At 32.9% G+C, this 23,363-nt stretch overlaps 2 protein-coding genes across 3 annotated transcripts in view; both read left to right on the top strand.

Annotated features, from left to right (window-relative positions):
* The window catches only part of LOC120333482 (uncharacterized), a 26,510-nt gene extending 10,550 nt beyond the window's left edge, over window positions 1-15,960 (top strand). The window contains exons 11-30 of one of the 2 annotated variants that reach the window (XM_078116802.1): window positions 637-873; window positions 2,835-2,927; window positions 4,395-4,456; window positions 4,536-4,586; window positions 4,737-4,865; window positions 5,325-5,577; window positions 6,016-6,109; window positions 7,125-7,251; window positions 7,629-7,722; window positions 7,933-7,994; window positions 8,439-8,536; window positions 8,976-9,105; window positions 9,467-9,539; window positions 9,698-9,837; window positions 10,306-10,426; window positions 10,824-10,913; window positions 11,389-11,440; window positions 12,652-12,801; window positions 13,190-13,280; window positions 13,659-15,960. In XM_078116802.1, the coding sequence (XP_077972928.1) occupies window positions 637-873; window positions 2,835-2,927; window positions 4,395-4,456; window positions 4,536-4,586; window positions 4,737-4,865; window positions 5,325-5,577; window positions 6,016-6,109; window positions 7,125-7,251; window positions 7,629-7,722; window positions 7,933-7,994; window positions 8,439-8,536; window positions 8,976-9,105; window positions 9,467-9,539; window positions 9,698-9,837; window positions 10,306-10,426; window positions 10,824-10,913; window positions 11,389-11,440; window positions 12,652-12,801; window positions 13,190-13,280; window positions 13,659-13,685 (2,174 nt within the window). In that variant the 3' untranslated portion in view covers window positions 13,686-15,960. The remainder of the gene's footprint in view (window positions 1-636; window positions 874-2,834; window positions 2,928-4,394; window positions 4,457-4,535; window positions 4,587-4,736; window positions 4,866-5,324; window positions 5,578-6,015; window positions 6,110-7,124; window positions 7,252-7,628; window positions 7,723-7,932; window positions 7,995-8,438; window positions 8,537-8,975; window positions 9,106-9,466; window positions 9,540-9,697; window positions 9,838-10,305; window positions 10,427-10,823; window positions 10,914-11,388; window positions 11,441-12,651; window positions 12,802-13,189; window positions 13,281-13,658) is intronic. The other variant, XM_078116803.1, reaches the window with a different exon arrangement.
* A 4,003-nt stretch (window positions 15,961-19,963) lies between these two features.
* Window positions 19,964-23,355, top strand: LOC120337376 (uncharacterized). Its single transcript, XM_039405134.2, has 2 exons — window positions 19,964-21,955; window positions 22,609-23,355. The coding sequence occupies exon 1, from the start codon at window positions 20,042-20,044 to the stop codon at window positions 21,947-21,949; it is 1,908 nt and encodes a 635-aa protein (XP_039261068.2). The 5' UTR covers window positions 19,964-20,041; the 3' UTR covers window positions 21,950-21,955; window positions 22,609-23,355.
* Window positions 23,356-23,363: the final 8 nt, after the last annotated feature.

Genomic DNA, 23,363 nt, shown 5'->3' on the forward strand with positions numbered 1-23,363 from the left:
TAACACTAAATTTGAAAAGATTGAAATTTTGCTTTAAGAAAACCTGAGATATATTTTTATTACCGGTATTTCATTATTGATTCTTTTATGACTCAATCCAGAGATATGTCAATTATTGATTCATCAAATTTCAAAATTTAAATCATTATGGATGTTAACAGAACTTGTTATTTCTATTATTGCGTAATGTGTAATTGCTGTTTGACTAAAATTCCAACAAAGCTCTTATGTTTTTCACATATAATTCCAATAATGGAAATAATAAATTTGGGTCGCGAGAAAAAAGTTTGGGAACCGCTGATGTGAATGATATACCTGACTAGTAGCCACAAGAAAACATGAGATTATAAGAAAAATATGCGATGATAACAAAACTAAATACAACTAATAGTTGTTGCTAAAAATGAATATAATTTGAAATTGGGTTGTTTATTCATTACAACTTGCAAAAATATTACAAATATATTAAAGCAGTCTAAATATCATATTAAAATGCTTCTCACATTGCAATCTGGATCTGTATTGGTCTATTTGTCACCCATCAGTCATGGCATTTCAAAATTTGACATTGACACTATTAGGCATTGATAATATATAGATAGTATTCGATAACTTATTTTTTGTCATTTTCTACAGAAAATGCTGGCCAATCAGAAGATATTTCGAATAAGACTGAGTCGTCAGAAAAATATCTTCATCCGATCGCAGCTCTAGACTTTACCAGTCCACAAGATCCAAACCAATCACCAACACAAAAACCTAGAAAACTATTTTTCACTCCAACTTTATGGTCTACTAGATCGCAGAATGGTGATGAATCCAAGAATATCGATACATCAGTGAACATTGATAGTTCAGCAGGTAGTCCTGCAAGTATGTCTTTTTATATTGTTCTACTTTGTTATTTCAATTTTTTACGCAATGCTCATGAACGTCTCTCCACCGATTCTTCCTAAATAGAACATACTTTGGTAGACGCATTATGGATTGTATGGCGATGCCATAGCGGTTCAAGCGTAAAACATTAATATGTTGGCATCTCATGTTAAAAATCTCTTGTTCAAAACTCATGCCCACCACCAAATCTTACTTAATGAACGTGCAAAAACCATGAAAAAACTTGCTGAAACGCTGAAACCTTGCTAAAACGCGCATAGAAAATGAAAAACCATCAAAAACATGAAAAACGTCCCAAAACCTTACTAAAACAGTGGAAAACTAACACGAACCTTGCAAATACGTTCAAAATAAGTAAAAAATCTTGCTGAAACGTGCAAAAATTGTGAAAACCACCATAAACCCTGCAAAAACGTTCCAAAGAGGTTAAAAACCATTCTAAAATGTGCAAAAATTGTGAAAAACCACAAAAAACTTGATATAGCGTGGAACTGGTAGACGATGCCAAACTTAAAGATTTCAGTCCTTCCATTATTAAAAAAATGGTACAGTTCACCTAGCGCTAGCAGGACAATAAAATAGAGTGAAAGTTTAAAACATCATATGTATGACGTAATAAAAACTTCATCAAAATGAGTCTGAAATCATACAGATAAGAGTATTAAAAGTTTTATTCAGAATACCAGGGAATAGCCGCAGACATGGAATTTTTCAAATTTTTTCTGAATATTTAAATTTTAATTGTGGTAATGACAGGGATAATGATATATCATGTATGTTAATAAATAGTAGCAATAATGGTATGGATTCATTTCTAACTTTTGTGTAGGTTTCTTGCAGTTTAAAGCGCAATAATATATTATCCACTGGTATTTAATAAATATAATCCAGCTTAATTTTATTCTTGAGATAATTAACGGAAGTAACCTCTGTATTTTAGATAAAAAAATTATTTGTTTGTTTTTTAAATTTGCCGAAAAAATATTTACACCATTTCTTCAGGCTATCATCGTAAATATTGTGACTTTTATCAAGTTTGGCCATGGATAACATCAATTTCATTATAATATTCATGTACAAATCATACCTGATTGTATATAACTCGTTACTTAAGATTGTGTATAATTGTATGAACTAATTGTGAGTTTTGAGACAAAATTATACGCCTCTCGTTGTTCGTGTTGAATTAACTTGCTCTATCTAGGATTTGGCTTTTTACAGTTTAGCATTGTATACCTGACATGAAACAAAGAAGATTTAATTTGAGAAAGTTGAAGGATTTGTATGTCTGAATAAAATCTAAATAGATTAATATGTAATAAAAAAGCTTTATAAGGGTATAAAAATTTAGGTTCTTAGCAAGGTTGAATACAATCTAATATAATATTTACAACTATGGATTATATATTTTGTTTTAAATCTGGTCGTGTAAAACAAATAAAATTTAGAAGTTCTTGTGGGTTCAGCAGCAAAATTATAAAAAATGATTTGTTGCGTTTTTTGTCGTTTTCAAAATTTGAACCAAACTTGTTTAGATGATGTACTGTTAAAATTCTGAAATGAAAAATATTCAATGAAGCTATTTTAAATTATTCTTTAATCCAAGAATTGCTATACCTTAGAAATAAATATTCAATCAATTTGAGCATGTATTCTGTGTAATACTAACTCTATTTACAATCTGAATTTAGTTTTGTTTGTGTAGATTAGAAGTTATTTGATTTTTCATTTGTTAATCTGAGATGAAATGATTCTAGGTTTTCTACAAATAAATGCTGATTTAATATTCAATTTATAATATTAGTTGAAAATACTAATGAAAAAAAGTCAGAAAATTGTTTTATTCTCTCCATTTTTTCTTATTAACAATATAATGTTCATGTCTTCTGTAGCAAATAAATTGTCTCGAATAAAAATGAATGGTATTGTTCAAAAAGGTGGCAACAGTGCAAATAAGAAGCTCACATCAGTTTGGCCTCCACCCAAACCACAGGAAGATGATGCTCATGGACTCAAATATACGGAAGCAGGTAATATATGTGATTGTGTCCTGATTTATATAGACATAGTTATATCGAACTGAATTAGTTACGAAGTTCTTTAACAAAAATACTGTAAAATCTGTGCATCACACATTATAAGTTTATAACTTTTAATTTTTGGCACTTATAAAAATTTTATTTGAAAAGCGATACCAGTATGAGTACACATTTTGTATCTATTATTATTATTTTAACAATTTTTCGAAAAATTTGTTTCTGACAATTTTTTGAACATACACTGATTTAATACACCATCCATCAGATGCCAAACGCCTGCCGTGGAATATTTTGTATGAAAATTTGTCAAATTCTTCTCCAAATCCGTTTTATACTTCAATTTATTTTTATTATTCATTTGTCCAGATAATATCACTGGTAAGATCTGATACCATCATCTCTCATTTTGTTTTCAGTGTTGCCAGAATAATATCTTGCTAAGTATTATCTACAGATGTATTATACTTGCTTCATATATGATCAAAAATAATTTGACCGATATTATCTGGCAACATGATTTACCATTTGTAATGTGTCATCAGAAATTTCAAGTCAAATTTCTGAATCATTAAATAGTTATTTTATAATGCTTTTAAAGTAATATGTAAATATTGTTTTTAATCTAATGTTTTATGAGTTTCTCTAATTGGTTGTTAAGTTAAATACCCTGATTTATCAAAATTGTTTTTTCATCATTTATATTGGTCATGAGCCTCTTGATGTTATGACTGATTCATTTAGTATGGAATTACTATATTATAGTAGCATAGCATTAGTTTATTATATAGCAAATAACTTGTTAGTAAGGATATTTGACATGAAGTGGACCTTTGCATTATTTTGCTGTTTTATTTTTATTAAGAGGAATTCTTTTTTATTCCAAATTGTTCGACTATCTCTGTATTTTTATCCGCCAATACCTGCGGGGAACCGTACCAGTACTAATGCGTGACCTTCATGTTTATATATTCAAGAAGTGCTCTCTTGTTATTGATATAATAATATAGAATCATATTATGCAAGAAACTTCAAGATACGTGTTATCCATCATCGATAGTTTTGCATGAAGTGTTTTTCATATTTGTCAGTTATTTTATAATTTGTAAATGAAATAAAATGTTATAAATTTGATTTTGACGAAGCATTTACAATGTAATTCATTGTCATTTTGCTAGTTTTTTGATGCGATTTGAACTAGAGATTGTGGGTAACCGAATTGTCAATTAAAAATCTTGATTAGATATCTTCATATATGATATTATTATAATATAGTTTATTTCACCAATTCCCTCTATTTTTCCCCTGCCCAGATGTAAACCTGTACTAGAGTTGTAGGCAATGATAATAAAGATTCCTTGTAAGTGTTTGTTGGCATCAGATCTGTGTGGGGAGAACCCAAATCCGTGGGGTTACGATTTTGCGTTAACGATCCTAAAAATTTTATTTTGTTTTCAACAGAACATCAACAGATACTGATGGATTTGAAAAAAAACCACAGTGATGAGTTGTATAAAATAACAGTGAGTAGTTAATTTAATAATGTCGATTTACAGCTGTAACTTTTCATATGTGAAATGCATATTTTTTTGTTTCCTTTAGAAAGAATATGAGACAAATATTTATGAAATGAACGAGGAGTACACTCAAGAAGTGAGTATATTGAGTTGCAAACTTTAACATCACATGTAATTTGACGGGAGTTGATAACCGCTTTGACATGTCCCCGAGTAATTCAATTAAAATAAACTCGGAATAGTTCGTCATTGTGATATTTTTTGAAAGTATTGTTTTTTAAACCAGATCGAGTCCATGCAACAGGATTCAAACATCTTGAAACAAGAAAATGCTGAATTGAAAGCAAAATTAAATGCAGATAAAAATGATGTATCGACGCAAACACAACATGTAGCTCAACTGAGGCTGACGAAGGTTTGTTTTATGATAAGTAAAATGAACAATATTATTTGTATTCAGCATATAAAATTTACTTATTATAGTTCAATGGTTTTCAAACTTTTTGTTCGCGCGGCACCAAATTATCAGGGAAAAAACTATTGAGCACAACGCAGTTACACTGAAAAAATTGCTGCTGCTTCCTCTAAATAGAACTCAATTTTGTGATCGTTAATGTGAATTTTATGCTTCTTAAAGTTTGTAAACATGTAAAGAGTAACGGCAATGTTGACTTGTCTTCCTCATATCTGCCTGACTTTCCTTTGAAATACTAAAAAAGTTACTCATGTTTGCTAAACTCAGCCAAGCAGATGAATAAACTGCATATTACGAAATTGCAGAATGTAGTATCCACCTCTGTTGTTACGTAACAGATCTACAGGCGCAAAAACATAATTTGTATTTGAATTGAATTTTATGCTCAACCTTTTTCAGGGAATTCAAGTTGATATTGAAAAAGAGTCACTCCTGCCTCCTTCTCAGATAAGCCTTCCAAAGGAAAATGTTCCCCCTCCGCCGATTAGTGCACCCCCGCCGCCGCCACCACCACCACCCCCTCCCCCGCCTCCAGGAATTCCTCCCCCACCACCCCCTCCTCCCGGAATTCCACCACCCCCTCCCCCACCCTTGAGCGGGGTACCACCACCGCCCCCTCTTCCATGCGGCCTTACAACCATCAAAGAAGATTGTAAGTTAGTTTTTAAAATTAATTCTTAGTTCTTAGTTAGTTCTCAATAACTTTTGTTTTGTTGATTAGAGAATGGCCTGGAAAGCCAAGCGAGATGAAAATTTTTTTGAAATTTAGATATAAACTATTTTTATTAGTAATAAAAAATAATAGCTGCCATTTCAATAACTCGTAACTCCCACTTTTGAAACGTGAGAAAAAAAATTCTTCTGTATTATTCATGGCCATTTGTTGTAACTTGAAACGCTTTTTAGACACTCAGACTCGGCCGGACCCGCTTTCTTTCACGATGTAACTTGGCAAGTATAAATTTCAACCCCCCCCCCCTTGAAATCCCTGGCTACGCCGCTGTTTTTAGGTCCCATCTTAATATCCTCATTTTATCACCCAATTTTCCTAATTCAAAATTTTGTAACTATATGTTGTTAACATTTTCAGCACCTAAACGAGCTCCTGTTGAACCGAAGAAACCAATGAAACCACTGTACTGGAAAAGAATTCAAATTCCTAAAAAGGAACTGCCAAATAATAGGTAAATTAGGAATAGAGTTGTAGCGTTAATAGTTTGATGATCATTAATTGCATGAATGATTTAGTCCTGCACGATATAAATGCACGAGGATACGAGCAGAGGAACATTATCGATCCTTGACGTTATGGCCGGTGTTGGTTCTAATGTATGGTTTTTTTCTGTTAGATCAAGTTGTATTGTTGTACTTGGTGCATACTGAATTGTATCAGTGAAAGCCTCTTATTTTGCATGAAAATACTGTGTGTTGCTTAGGGAATGCTTGGCAAGTTATTAAAGAACTTTAAAGATAGAGGTGGAACACCACAAAAACATTTTGTTTTGCAGTATCATAAATATTGAATAGGCCTATAAATATAATTTTGGATAACTATTTTGTATATAATTGCAGAAAATTTTCAGAATAGCATCAATTTGTTTTGATATTTTCTTGATTTAAAAATCTGAAGTTTTTCTCATTTTATTATGTTGTACCAGACTACGTTCAACAAAGGTCTTTCTACTTCTCCCGTAAAAAATATTGTTGATTAAGCTACTAAATTACCAGCAAGTTCTAACTGAATAAGATTTTGTTTGTTAACGAGATTGCTTGTCATATATTTTTTTTTCAAGATTGCTTTGTAAAATTTATTATTTATTATTATTAGTTATTATTTTGACCTGAAGGCATTGACATTTTTCATGATTTGTCAACTGTGATATAGCGTCTGATATGTTCATTAATAGATTTATATCTATCTCTAGCACTTGCTTTGTTTTTGTTCATCACCTTCATCATTTTTGTTTTACCGTTAATATTCAACTTTCATTGGAGTGACTTTGCTTTAAAAAATTGCACTAACAGTATGAATTTCAGCACTAAAAATTGCTTGGACGGGTTAACTTTTGAACTTGCTTGAACTACTGAGAAATATATTATTTATATTTGCATTGCTGCTATCTGTGATTATTGTTTCATACTTTTCGAAATTCATCTCCCATTACCATCTAAAATCCATCCTCCTTTTTTTTTATAAAGATCTGTTTGGGCAAAGATTGAAGACGCTGCAATAAACACAGATGAAATGGAATCAACATTCTGCAAAACAACAACTGTGAAAAAATCAAAAGCATTAAGTGATTTAATGACGGAAAAGAAAAAAAAGGTATGTTTACGATAGTCAAATATTCAACACGGCAGTTATTAGTCATATGCTAAGGATTAGGAATATACTTGCTACTGTATCACTGATTACGCTGTGTATGTTCGTATAACGCACTTTTTCATCTCGACCCACTCGGCACGGCGAAATTTTTTCGACTGTTTATATATCCCAAACAATTGATTTGTAAGCGCAGGGGCCCATCAAATATAAAGTAATATTTCATCTCCTGGATGGTCCCAGTTGAAGAACACTAGCTAATCCAATATGAATGAGAGTTTTTGTGTGACATATATGTTTGAAATGTTTTATTCATTTTATTTCTTTAAAGGAAACTTAAGTGTTTTTCATATTTATTATTTTTAAAAATATGTTTTTAGATTAATCCAGCGAAAATTCTTGAAGGTAAACGTTCTCAAGCTGTTGGCATATTTTTATCAAGTTTACATGTTGAAATGACAGACTTACAAAATGGTAAGTAGAGCATTTTCTTTCATCGCTTTTTGCCACGTAAAAAGAATACTATTGCCCAGGAATAAAAATGAATGGCTGATAGAATGTGAGTGACAGCCATTGAACCAACCAAACTACCATATTGTCACGATCACAAGCCAGGTGATATCAATTTCTATGATGTTTTTAAACTAATTTTATGGTGTATTAATAATGTTTCCTTATCTTTAGCCATATTGAATCTCGATATTACAACCGTAGATGAAGAAAGCATGATATCCATTTATAATTTGGTAAGTTTCAAAAAATGAAATGTTTTTTTTTTTAAAATGTAAACTTTGTCCAAAACTTATGTTCCAATGTGAGGTAACTAGAGGGCCAGATTTGTCTCATGTGTCTTCTTTTATCAAGGAATTCATTTCAAACTGTTTGTTCAGATGAAAGCATTCCTATGTATGCGAAATAGGCCAGTGTTTTTCAAACTACTATGATTCAAATACTCCGGACACTTTTGGCACAAGAAGGGCGAAGGCCCAGTTTGGTAAATTCTGGTCCATTCCATAATTTCGGTGACTTTAGGCGAAAAAAATTAATTCTAAGTCTACAAATAATTCCGAGTCTATTAAAGAAGATCATTTTGGAACAACAATCATTTTCAATGATATTCTCATGATTACCTCATGAGCTTGTCGATTTTCTTTTTTGTCAACTATTTTTATGTTACTTTCTTATTCAAGAGAGCCAGCAGTGATGAATTGAAAAGTATTAAATCACATCTGGAAAGTCAGAAAAATAAAAAAGAAGAAGAAAAACAAGGATTAGATAAACCAGAAAAGTAAGTTTTCTTTAAAAATAGAAAATACGTAATCTATTTCTATCTTGTATTATATCATTTTTGCGTTATAAATTCTGGCCTTAGTTAAGCGCCTGAAGTTCGCTCAGTATAATATTATACAAAGGATGGCAATATGTTCTTCCAAGGGTATAAAATCTGATTTGGCATGTTTTTTATTTCTATTACGGTTGGCATCAAAATTGCATTTTCGATCTCCCCAGAGTCACAATTTTTGACTTATTATGGTGATGATATTGAAGTCTAAATTTCTGACAAACCTGACGCTCATTAAAAATATGCATGCAATTTAAAAATAAACCTTCTTTTCGGTGAAGTTTTGGTTATTATAATTTACATTTCTTGGAGCTTGATCAGGATTTTCCTCAAATTGTCATCTTCTTCTCACAACTGATTCAATTAATTTTGACTTCATTTTCAGATTTTTATACAGTTTATATGAAATCGATAATTTTGAAGATCGAATGTTTTGCATTACATTTCGAACAAGTTTCAACGAAGATATACAAGGCGTACAGAAGGAATTAACGAACATAAAAACTGCATTGAATGTAAGTTTGCATGTATGGTTAGGTAAAGAATTGAGTTTGAACAAATATTAAAATTTGAACTGCAGTTAAATATGCTTGTTTTTTGTTATCGTAAAACTACAAACAGTCAATAGCAATAACAGTTTTAATAATTTTGATCGTATTCAAATATCAGTTGATTTCTGGTGTGGCTTTGTTTAATTAGGCATAATGATAAACTATGATAAAGGATTTTTCATATATATTTCGAGAAAAAAAAAACTTTCGGATTCAGATTTTATGCTTGAATGGGGAAAATGGAGCGTTGACAATCCCGCGAAGGCAATACGCTATACAAAACTAAAGATTTTAACACAAAAATTGTTTTATGTTTTATTCACAGGAACTTCAAGATTCAAACACTGTACTTCGAATACTTGGTCTTGTTTTGAGTGTCGGAAATTATCTTAATGGAGGTTTGGAAATTTATCAATTTTTTTTAATGACAAATTTCCTTAAAAATATGATTTATAAAAATAAGAACTTCTTTGAAAAAAAATTCTTTTCTATTTCAATTTTACGTTTCAGTATGTTTGGCTTGATATATTTGATTTTCTTTTTTTCTGTTTTCAAGGCAATCGAACTCGTGGACAAGCTGATGGATTTCAACTTGAGATTTTATCAAAATTAAAAGATGTGAAAGGTGTTAAAGATGGTACCAGTTTCAGTTTATTGAATTACATTGCATGGGCATACATAAGGACATATGACAAGGTATTTTGGGATTTTATTTAGTCACTAGACAGGTTTTTTTTCTAAAATTGATTATATTCGATATTTTAAATGTTTGAATCTAGAAAAATAATTGGGAATACTTTCAATTGACAAATAATCATTTGGATAAATTGAAGGCAATGTGTCTAAAAAGCCTTCTTTGGGTTGACAGAAATTTTGGTTTCAAATATGTCAATGAGAAAACTTATGTGTATGCCTTTTTAATTATTTGCGAACAATGCTTTATTATGAGTTTTGACTTTCTGTTGGAAACTTTGACTTGGATTATCAATCTTCATCAGTTGTCTAAAAATTTTGTAGAGTTTTGACTTTACTCCGCCTTCCGGGGAGTTTGAAAATATATCAATAAAAACTCGTACTAGGACTCCCATTCTTGCCTTTATTCAAGATAATTTAAGGCTTTGATGCTGTGGTATAGAAAATAACTGAACTTATTTTTTTGCATAGGATGTTGAGGTCCTACAGAGAGAATGTCCTGTTCCAACATTCCAAAGTATAGTTCTTGCATCGCAAGTTAATTTCAGTGATATTACCAAAGAGTTGAGAAGAATAAGAAAAGGTTTGAAAGGTAAATATTTTGTTTTCTGCCGTTACCTTCAAACAATAGTTCATATCACATTTTATACAATATATTTTTTCATTGAATTGAATATTTTCGTGAATGTATATTTTGAGTTGTGTTGTGGGACGTTTGACAAACTGTCTATCATTTGTTTCACTTTAGTTGTTTGTGTCTATTCTTACAAGTATGCTTGACTAACAGGATATCGTCAATACTTCATATCAGTAATAGAGAAAAATTTAGGTAAAATTCCTGACAAAGCTAGAATATGCTTTCTACCTAAAGCTTAAATTTGTATTACATGCAGTGAAATTTTACATCAGTGTTGTTCATGATTGTTCGAATTTTTTCATCAATGTACTTACAAACTTACCTTAGATTGATAATTCTTTTCACTCTACAGATTGTGAGAAGCGTGTGTCTGATGTCATCAAAAAATCAAAGAAGCATTCTCAACCTTTTAAATCTATCATGGAAACTTTTCTTGAAAATGGTAAAATATCGTATTTTTAATTTTACATAAAAAATACTTTATGTACACACTGAAAAATTTGAGTCATCATGCAATGTTTGCCGCTTGATTAATATAGTAATTGGTAGAATTCAAACTTCGTTCATATTTACCTTGCCCGCTGATAGGTAACAGGCTACTCTAGTTTGGGTCTTGGGAGGACAGAAATTTTTAAGATTTGGCATTTCTTGTCCAACCCTTGGGTGAGGGGGTGGGCTTGGGATTTGATAGTATGGGTAATTGGGTACAGATTTTGATTTGACGTTATTTTTTAAATTTTTATTTTGAACATTGTGAAAAATTTGTTGGACTATTCACAATCATATTAATGTCTTGGTTATTTCATCATTTAAAAATGTTTCTGCAACGCGCTCCACCTAGGACGCCATTCAAATAGCGATTCGGGGACATATATGAATTCTTTTTCCTAACTGTTATTATTTTGTTTCTCTAACAGCTTATACGAGTATTGAGAAAGATGAAGCTGAATATGATAAAGCACAGAAGAGGTATCTATGAACTATTCAAAATAATTTAAATTAAATTTTACGCCAGTAAAGTACAACTTTTGTAGAATAAAATAAGATTGTAAATGCGTTGTAAATCACTGAAAAATTTGGGCTATTCGGAAGTTTTTATCCGGAATAAATAATTGTCTACAAATATTCTCAATGCAAATGCAAAAAACCATAGGTTCAAGTCCTGATCAGTCTAGCAGTCAATATATTGTTATTATTCTGGTAGTGTGCAATAGCAGCACAATTTCAAATACAATAATAAAAGCTGTTTTATAGTCCATATTTGGGTGCATGTTCATTAAACAACGTAAGTACTTCTATTTAGCTTGGCACAAATATTTTTTCATATGTTATTCCCAACCCCCACTTGGCTATGCCATTCAAAAATCATGTCACAATTACGTCAAAGAGCTTGCCAAAGTATAGCTACGATCGACGAAATGGCATCTTCGCCAACAATAATGAACTCACTAACGCCAGCGATCTCTCCACTATCGGGATTGTTACGACGTGAAAACCAGAGAAATAGCTTGCTTGATTTTGGGTAATCGTCTGCGTGTCTTGGATGACAGTTAGTATAGTTAGGAGGGCCTTATTACATTACTGCGAGGCCGTCGTGACGTAGTTAGGTGGGGGTTAGGTGTAACATATGCAAAAAAGGTTGTGCCACGCCAAGTAGAAGTACTTACATCGCGTTGTGAATATGGCCCCATATTTGTGACCATGTAGAGCTTAGTGTACCAGCTGTTACATTGACTAAATTTGAATCTATTGCGTTGTTCTCAATACATTTATAACTCATTGACACTCCACCCCTCTTGAAAAAGAGTATTCAAAAATGAAAATTCTTGAGAACAGATGAGACAAGCAGCAACATTTGTTTAGAGGGAATGATTCTAATACCTATCAACTTGTATTGGGTGGCAACTGACTATGATGACCCCAAAGGGCATATCGTTGTCTTCCAACCATATCATACTGAAAGCGTTTTTATTTATAATTTATATATTTGTCTGCTTATTTTGTGTTTTCTTGGTTTGGCAAATAAAATAAACTCTCTCTCTTCATGTCACAGACAGTTTCTTGAAGTATGTTTATGTCGCTTCATAATTTGTAATCTAATTATATGTTATTGGCAATCAATTGGTTACTGCTTATAGTGAACTGTAATTTTTTATCGAACTTGAAAAATTATTTTGCAGTTTTCGAGATGCTGTTGAATTCTTTTGCATCAAATCTAAGTCTTCTTCAAAAGCTGTTGAACCTAAAGATTTCTTTTCACTATGGCAAAGTTTTTGTCTCGATTTCCACGGAATTTGGAAAATTGAAATTAATAGATATTTAAAAGAAGAGTAAGTGAATGAATTTTTCTAACAGTCCTCGTTATTTATTAGTTTCACGTTCACTATTGATAACTAAAGTTGGATAGAAGTCCTATTGTGGGCGCTCCAGAAGTGTGTGTACCAAATATGGAGATAACTAATTTTGTTCGCCTATTTTACATCAAGTTGTGTAAAGGGACTGAAGTTCATGAGCAGGGGTATATTCACTTGGATAACACAGACAGTCCTCGATTTTGTAATTGAACTAAAAAAAGGAAAATCGGAATAAAATTATGGCCTAACTCTAATCTGGGACACACACTACGGGAGTACCGGAATTTCAATAAATCTGTGGCAAGGTATACCTATTGAATAAAAATTGTCTAAATTTTTTATCATGCAATATATGTATTTTCAGAAAACAAAAATTTCGACAAAGTGCTGAAGATGTGTTGGCAAGACAAGCGACAACAGTTGTTGTTAAAGCAAGAAGAAGGCCTGGGAGTATTGTATGTTGATATAATAATAAACAAATACTTTGATACAATTGTATTTTATTTAATGTTATCAAATCAGATATTATCATACTTGAAAATGATCAATATTTCAAACGAGAATGTTATAGTACAGGTGTGGGTAACCTTTTTCAATTCGCTCGCCAATATCTGCTAAATTCAACGACTTTTTTTAAATAGAATCATAATCTTTCAGATTTGCTTAATTTTCACGGCTGCAGTCATTACTTTTTTGCCGTTTTATTCATTTAGAAATATTGGGTGAAATCTGATATATATGTTTATGTGGTTTATGCATCACTAATATGCAGCATTCCGAACTGCAACCTAAGTTCCATTATTTGACAATTCAACAGTATTTTATTTTTTCAGAAATCCCGTCCAACAATACAAAGATGATTTTACAACATGGATCACTTTTTATCAACTTATGTTGCTGCTCGCTTCATCTGTCTCAGGAATTTTATATTATATATTCTAAATGAATTGAAGAGAGTGGCAATGAGTGAGAAATTTTTAGAGCGAGATTTTGAGGGAAAACGCTATTCGATATTTGCCAAATTTGGTCTAGTGAGTTGGTAGCTAATGCAATAAGGGCTTTGCATAGCAATATTTATAAATAACTTAGTGCAATGGGAAAGCGTTTCACCAAATGATCATTTGGAATGGCTACATTTCTGAATAGCTTTCATTTGACTATAAATGAATATGATGTACTTTCAAAATTATTCATTGTAATGAAATTCAGAATTGTTTTGAAAAAACAGTTCTGCATGAAATTTTCGATTGGGTACTTAGCTGTTCAGTAGTTTACTGAAATAAAATGCTTGACACAATTTGGAAATTTCGTAATGGGAATAAACATGATCAATTAATCAGGCATTCCTTTACATTGGCAAACGTTTCAGTGAAACATACGTACGGTACTCCTGAAGTATGCGCACCAAGATGTCGCACAACCTGAACCCTCCCCTGGTACACAACCTGAGTTCAGGTTGTGCGTAATCTTGGTGCGCATACACATACTAGGTCCCATCGTGCTCTATATATTGTCGTCAAGCCTGTACTGCTCATAGAACTTTCATATACAAAAAGAAGCATAAAATAAAAATATACAAATGCTGTTACATGCCGCGGAAAATCACCTACTACCTCTGTAGGAAAATTAATATTTCTATAAATTTTATTAGCTCTGTAATTTAGTATTTCATTCATTAAACAGTGGTATCACAATTCTGCCTCGCATACTAGTTCACACAATTTGAAACTTTAGATATACACATTTGTTATTCATTTCATATTTTACAATTCACATTTCGCTGGTGCTTTCACAAACACATAGTTTTACTGTTCTGTTTACCGGTGTGGAGGCAGTTATTTTATTTACAGTACAAAATCATAGGCTAAATTTTAATGAGATGTGAACAAGGATGTATACAAATTGCCACTCACACATATGAAGCTACAGTGTTTGGTTTGTCATAGGCATAGCTTGTCTATGAATGAAGAATATAACCTGCACGATGCGGACATACTTGAGTCGAACATTTTAGCCCGTTAAGATTAGGCCAGTGGTTCTCAGCCGTTTTTTCTCTTGTGGCCCACTTTTGTTGCACAAAACTTCTCCGACCCATTAACTTTATCGTGCAAGGGGAAATATACGAGGAAAACAAAAATTCTATGAGCAAAAATGGAGACTAAATTTAAAGTTAAATGAGAATTACCACTGAAAAAAACGTCATCATTCGTTACTATAACACTAACGATCAAATTTAACTTTTTCTCAATAACTCTGTCCATTTCTAATAAGTTTATGGCCCACTTGAAAATGCTAGTGTGGGCCGTGACCTACTGGTCGAGAGCCGATGAATTGGGCCATCGCATTGAGAGTTATTGGAATTTTCACTGATTTAATGTTACTTAATTACACTAAGCTAAAAGAGATTATTACTGTGATACTTAGATTTGTAGATTCATTTTATTTATTCTGTTTTCTCGCTGCTGAACAAGTTGCCGCATTATTTTCACTCTTGGCACAATCATAATTTATTTAGTAATTATTTTTTTATTCCATGTTGTCCTCTGAAATAAGATTATATTGAACAACAACATTTGTCACTGAGTATATTATATTTGATTCAGTCCAGTCAAGGATTTTGCACTGTGCAGCAAGACTCCTGCATTACTTGAATAGTCATATTTGCTCTTCGCAATATTTGGAAACCGATCCATCAGCGCAAAAGCAAAGATATGGATTAATATAATATGTTATTTATCCATTTTGTAAAAAAAAATTAGCTACTTTATTAGTTCCTGATCACATAATATATTAGATCTAAATCATATTTCAGATCCACTCCCTTTATAGTTTGGCTAAAGGTGCTCATATGTTGCTCTCCCTATTCAATTTTGCAATTTTTTTTTTAGATTTTGTCTTGGTACGAAATTAAGATATTTGTTGGTATGCAATATTAAAGAAGTCCTAGTTTTGAGCACCTAAAAAACTTTTTTTTCTTCAGTGGAAACTTGTTTATTTTATAGCCAGAAAAAATAGTTGTTTTATTGGTGCAGGCTAAAAATGCAATGTTTGAAGCCAGTTTGTTTTGATTTAAAGTTATTATATTTTTGCACTCTTGTTTCGTGTGCTGAATAAAACGATAAAATATCAATATTACATTTTTCGTAGTTGTGTTTGAGTATAAGGAGGCATTCTAGGTCCTAGAACTACAAAACTACATGTAGGTTTTATATGGGATGTACGTGTCAGAAATCTGGTTTCGTTTGTGTTGGAACTTCTAAGTTTGCCCCTATTTATTAATTATATGGCAATTATACAATATATTATATGGCGAAATGATGAATATTAATAAAATGAGATACTTTAATGATGATCGATCCTCGTTTTCTGTCGCATCCCGCGTTGTTTATAAACGTATCTCTGCACTAAAGCTTGCGTGGGCCGGAACGTTTGGTTTAAAATTTCTGTGAGCCGAAATGTCTGTAAGCCGTAATTGATATTGCATAGTCGAGGTGGATGTAAGGTAGACAACTTGTCCCAATCCCCTCTGTTACACAACCCTCCTTTGCAAGGTTTTCCTGATCACCCGAGAGTTTGTATAATTGTTATCGGATTCCGAATTTAACTCGATGTGCGGTACGTCGCGCCATATGCCGAACAAATTAAAACTCCCTCATAGGCAAATTGTAATTGTTAGAATACATAACTATTTGAAAGTACTTGTAAGTAACCCAAAATATTACCTTATTTTCGTATAACTTGCAACCTTAGCTAATCATCTTGCGCGCGCCAAATAACAAGGCGGATCTTTCGTTTTAATTCTGTACAGTCAACAGGTTGGTCACGATTTTACGATTCTAATTTATTTGCGAAAAATTCAAGACACAATTTGCTTCCTATTCTTGGGTACGATTGGCGGTACTCCTGGAGTATGCGCACCAAGACGTCGCATATCCTGAACCCTAATCTGGAACACAACCTGAGTTCAGGTTGTGCGCCATCTTGGTGCGCATACTTCAGAAGGACCCGATTGGCAATTCAAAAAGTAGATGGTGAAAAAATAATACTGAGGAATGATACTGTTTTCATTTTCGGACAGTATTTCACTGTAACGAATTAGCTCACAGTATTGCAATTTCAGTACTGTACTTTGCAAATCAGACACATATCGATAGTAGAGATGTACCGATGTATCGGTATCGGGTATCGGTATCGGCAATATCGGCCATTTTTTCGGTATCGGCCATGTATCGGTATCGGTTGAATTAAGGCCGATATTTCCGATATATTTATCTTTTTGATATGGTCCAGAATGTTTTAAAAGCTAAGTTGGAATACTACTTTTTAATTTATTTTTTGTCTGGAGAGATCGTGCGCTATGAAACATACATGTCCCAACCCCCGCGAAAGAATAGGATTCACGTGTTTTTAGCTATTTATCAGCCAAACTAGTTCAACTAATTTGGCTATTTTTGCTGTCAATTTTTTATATTGACATTTTTAATATTACATAGTAATTATGAAGAAATATATCAACACAGCACATAACAAAAAGCAACTAGGCGCCCAGTTTTAAATCATACAGTGGGATTGGGGTCCTTATTAACGGCACAAGGACTTTTGGCACGGCTATAAATGCTGACTGTTTGTCGTCAAGTACGAGTGTCATTTAGTCCGTCGACATCGATAAACTAAATTTCGAAATTCAAAATTTATGATAGCAATTGTAAAATATTTTATATTATAAAATAGTGAAGTAAAAAAACATCCTCGACGGTTATAGGTAGGCCTTCTTTTTGTCGGTGCTGTTTGATATTCTTCCAATTTGGCTTTGACTTATTGCGTCGACGATTACGATTAGCCACGAAAAAAAATATTATTAAAATGCTTTTAATTTGAACGTAGGACGGCGGCGCTAGAATGTGTGGGTGATATTCGATATTCTTTTAAACTCGAATAACGATATTCGAAGGTCGCGATATTCATATCAAGTTCAAATTGGAAATCCCGGCTTATGAGTTTCAATTGAACACCGAGATTACTAGCCTTACTGTACAATGTATCTTAATCAGTTGAAGCAAACACCAAACATCAATTTCATATTATGTGATATATCTTTTTTTTCGATCTGAAATAATGTGTACCATGAACAACGCTCAAAGACCATTGTTTTAACCCGTCTGCCCTACACAGCACACCTAATTAAGTAATAATTACATAGTATCGGTATCGGAATATCGGTAATATCGGCCTTTTTGTAGTATCGGCATCGGTATCGGCGTTTTTAGCTGGTATCGGATCGGTATCGGTATCGGCGACAAAAGTGGTATCGGTACATCTCTAATCGATAGTCCTCAATGGGATTAGGTCGCTTTATGGAAGTCTGCATGATTGTGTTTGAATTCCAATAAAAAGGGAAAAGAGGAGTCACGTGATTTATATTCAGTCAGCGTTCATACGAGCCAACAGGTGATAGGATCAGGTTTTGTAGATTTATGTTTGTTCCGCAATTTTTTTTGTATGCCAATAAAACTGTACGGCATAGCCTATATCTGTATATCATACCGGTAACGCAATACCGGTGGTATCGGCTGAGTGTGTTTGTAGACTCTGGCAGTAGAAAAGCACCACAAGACCTTAGCAATACCGGTATTTGAAGTAACGTTACGGTACTGCAGTACTGAAAGGAATTTAATACTATAATCTCGAAATCAGTAGTCAAGTTTGCAAGTGTTTGATTGACGTACGGTAAGTCTGTACGGTAAGTAGCCTAGATCTACTGAAGTAATACAGTACCGTAATATATTGTGCGATTCAGTATCTGAGTATATTTTTATATTTTACATGGTCAGATGGTATCTGTATGTAACTTACTATGTCTGTGTGTCTGTATGGGGTCCCATGTAGTTTCGTACCTAACATACTTCATAGTGAGCGTAGCATGACAATTTTTCCACGTATCAATCCTAACCCCCACCTGACTACACCATCCAAAAATGACGTCATTACGACGTCACAGGGACGTAATAGAGCCCTTTAAACTATACAAACTGCCATCCAAGACGCGCAAACAATAACCCGAAATCGAACAGTTATTTCTCTCGTTTTCTCGTCGCAACGATTCCAATGGGAGAGAGATCGATAGCGTCAGTCAGTTCTTTATCGTCGGCGCCAATGCCATTTTGGTCGATCGTGCGTATATTTAGCAAGCTTCATGACGTGATTGTGATGTCGTAGTGATTTAATTTTTGGATGGCGTAGTCAGATGAGGGTTAGGATTGACATATCAAAAAATTGTTATGCTAAGCCCACCAGAAGTACGCTAGGTGCGAAACTGCACGAGACCTGTCTGTATGTAACTTATACATCAGATACCGATACAGTATTATCAATCAATCAATTTTATTTCGGTCACTCTAATAGAAACAAAACAACAACAAACGGACAAACAAAATGCAGAGGAATTGGAGGACAGGCATAACTTTCAGTTCAGTATTGAGTTATTTTGTCGTCTTTGATTAGTTTAATTTAAAATCATTGTATCCGTTCCAATGCTTCCAACATTAAAATCGAATTTCCACGAACTGAATAACGACCACCATTCCAACAGGTGCAGTGGTCCAGTCTTTTCAGCGCTCTGTTCCATCATCCACAACTAGATTCATAAAAGGATCGAAAGCTTGCAAAACACCCCTAACAGATCGTCCACCATTTAACTTTTAATCCAATCTTTTATCCATAAACTTCTTTAGTTCTGGTGGATGGGCTTTGATCATGCTGATATTACGCGATACAAATCCAACAGTACGGTAAATACCGAAACACACAGTGCCTGCACCCGACGATGGTCGGAACCAGTATGTTCAAACGGGGGTTACAGTACCGGTATTACTGTATTATATATTTTAGAATTTTAAGATACTATGATATCAGTTTATTCATCACTCTGTTAGGCCGTTTAATATATAGAATATTTATTCATACATTTCATTGTCACTTACGTAATTTTCCAGCAGATATTTAATGAGACACCCTAAACCTATTATCAGACGACATACACCCCAGCCACAGGTTTCACCCCCTCTGTCACTTCATTTTACCTGATTGAAAAGAAATGATTTTGATTAGAATAAAAATAATATACAGTTTTATAAATAAGATTCCTTAATTTCAGCTGGCTTTTGTTTTCTAACCAGTTAGGGCCAGTTTCAACTGGTATTTGATAATAACATCGACAATGCATATTGCAGTAGAGGGATGCTGCCATGGAGAATTGGACAAAATTTATGAAACAATGCAGTACATGGAACGACGAGATAAGATCAAAATCGAACTTTTGCTATGTTGTGGAGATTTTCAATCTGTTCGTGATGAAGCAGATCTGACCTGCATGGCTTGTCCTGACAAATACAAATCAATGCAAACTTTCTGGCAATATTACAACGGCATTAAAAAAGCTCCTTATTTAACTATTTTCATTGGTGGTAATCATGAGGCATCTAATCATCTACAAGAATTGCCTTATGGAGGTTGGGTTGCACCAAATATATTCTTTATGGGTTATTCTAATGTTGTTACATACAAAGGTTTACGCATTGGTGGAATATCTGGCATTTTCAAATATCATGATTTCAACAAAGGTCATTTTGAAAAACCACCGTATGACAACACCACAAAAAGAAGCGTGTACCATATACGCAGTGTCGAAATTTTCCGTATGAAACTTTTGAATACTCCATTAGATATTATGATGTCTCATGACTGGCCAAATGGAGTAGTCGACTATGGAAACGTTTCTGAACTTCTCAGGCACAAACCATTCTTTGAAGAAGATATCCGACGCAATCGTCTTGGCAGCTCACCAGCAATGGAGCTTTTGCGGCACATGAAACCGACCCACTGGTTCTCTGGACATATGCATGTCAAATTTTCAGCTGTAATTCCGCACAATGGCCCTGGAAATAATAACAAAGTTACAAACTTTCTAGCTCTCGATAAATGTCTACCAAGACGTCAGTTTCTTCAAGTTATTGATATGAAAGTCCCTGAAAATTGTGAAAATCAAGGTTTGTGTTATGATCCTGAATGGTTAGCCATTTTAAAGTCGACAAATGACCTTGTTTCTGTATCAAGAAGGAATGTGTATATTCCGCAAAGTAGTGATGACAGCATGTTTGTGAAACACGTAGTCACATCTGAAAAAGTCGATAAAATGAAAAATATATTCAACAACGATTTTATCATTCCGAATAATTTCAAGCGTGACATTTCACCACTTTATGACCCTCGTCGTCATAACCGTCATAAACCTATTTTATGTAAAACGAGTCATCAAACAACGGAGTTCTGTGCTAAGCTTGAGATTAATGACCCTTTGATGATGGCAATAGCAGCAGAAGGTGGTGACCTCAGTCTCAGTTTTAACAGCAGTTCAGTACTATATGATGAAGATGAAGAAATGCCAAGTACAATTGTTAGCAGTACGTCAATCAACGAAGATGAAATTGACTTGGGTTCAGACGACGACGCTGACGGTGATGTGAATAAGAATGAAATTGAAACAACGAACAAAACAAATACTGAACTTTCAATTTCAATCGTTTCGGACAAAAAAAAAGTGAATAACGGAATAAAAATGGATGAAACTGAACCAGAAAGTCCTTTAGTTTTATCCTCTCTTTCAAGTGATGATGATAGTGGAAATAAAACGTCGTCTGGCTCTGAAACAAACAGAGGAGTAATGCGTCTATCGCTTAGTTTACCAGCTCCAGTTTTTGGCGCAACTTCGACTCCTGTGAGACAATCACATGGATCTAAAATTGATCATATTGAACCTGAGCTAAGTGATACGCCGATTGGAAATTTATCTCCTGCAAATATCTCTGTAGACTCTGATTCTTGTAATTCATTATCAAACGAAAAGCTAACCCCAATATCTTTCCCGAAACCTCTAAAACCTGAAACATCACTTGCAAAAAATGCTTTGCTCATGTCATTAAAAGGAAAAAGACTGAGCGATGACATAGATTCAGATATGTCCGAGTCAAGTTCTGGAAATACTCCTTCAGGAACAAAGAAATTCAAACGTAGAAACGCCTCATTTTATTCATCTCAAAGTGAAGACAGTGGTGATAATACAACCTAATGCTTGGTAAGTATATTGTGTATTATTTATATATAACTATGCATCCTTGCATATTTTCTTTTTTCTTTTGCCTGCTTGTCCACGGCTTTGTAAAGAATAATATTTCAGAGCCTGACGTGTATGACATCCCCTGACTTGTTTTACCTCTTATTGTTATCCAAAAATTGTGCTTTATTTATAAGTGAGCCAGTGTGACAATTTGAAAAAAATGATTTCAAATGTTGATATTTTTTCAGAATAATATTTTCCTGTCTCGTGTCCCCATCTTTGTTTTGATTCAGAAAGTTATAATGAAGGCCTATCACACAAATTTGAAGCTCATAAAACATTATATTTATACATATATCAAATATACTTCAAATTACAATACAATTTTATAATAGGGAATCTTGGAGAAAATACGTTTTTTTTTAGTTTCACTACTTACTAATTATTCACATTCACTTATATGTATGTAAAAGTTGTTGAAGAAACTAAAGAATGTTCTAGCATGTTTATTCATTGCATAGACAAATCATAAGCTTTTAAAAACCTTGTTTTAATTTTTGTTTTTAAACTTACCAATTGGTATAAAACATGATTTATATGTTAAAAAGATCATAAGATCAAGTTTTTCATACTATTTTATACTATTTTAATCTCATCTTGTTTTTATTTAGATACATTTGGTACTGTAGTGTATGATATCAGTAATTATATTCTTAATTACGTAAGATATATAAACACTATTCAGTGCTATTCAGACTTTTTGAGATGTTGAGTCTTATGATATAAAAAGGAAAATGAAGTATCGAAAATATAACATAAAAATAACATTCAATTATGGTGAAATAGTAAAAAAAGGCTAAGTAGTAATTTACCTGGAAGAAAAATTACCTGAACTTGTGATGCTATTAACTTTTGAGGAATAAAACCATGACCTTGGTGATAAATCGACTATAGGATTCTCACTGTCCCAAAGCTGGAATGTATTATTATGAATTATTGTCAATATACATGGTTTGAAATGGATTTTTTGTATAATGATTTGTGTATCCTTGTTTATGATCTTCATTTGAAAATCAGCAATAACCTTTCGAAATAAATTTCAATCAACTTTTTTCCGTGATATCGAAAATATATGAATTTGTTTTAGAATTACCGGTAGTTTTGTTGTTTCTTTTAATGATAATTGCTGGTTTTTGTCTTGTTTTCGTCTTTCGTGAATTTTGATTTATTTTTCATTGTTAGTGCTGTGTTTGTACCGAAAAATCTTCAGGTAATTCTGATGTAGTAACTATCATTTGAAATGAATTTTGTAATGGTTAATATTTTGTGCTTTCAACATTATTTTTAAATTGAAATTTCAACTTTGCAACTGTACATACCAACCCATTTTAGCTGCCAATTTTAATCACAGACAGAAATTAGGCTA

Source organism: Styela clava, chromosome 10, assembly GCF_964204865.1.
Source record: "Styela clava chromosome 10, kaStyClav1.hap1.2, whole genome shotgun sequence".
Classification (NCBI taxonomy): Eukaryota; Metazoa; Chordata; class Ascidiacea; order Stolidobranchia; family Styelidae; genus Styela; species Styela clava.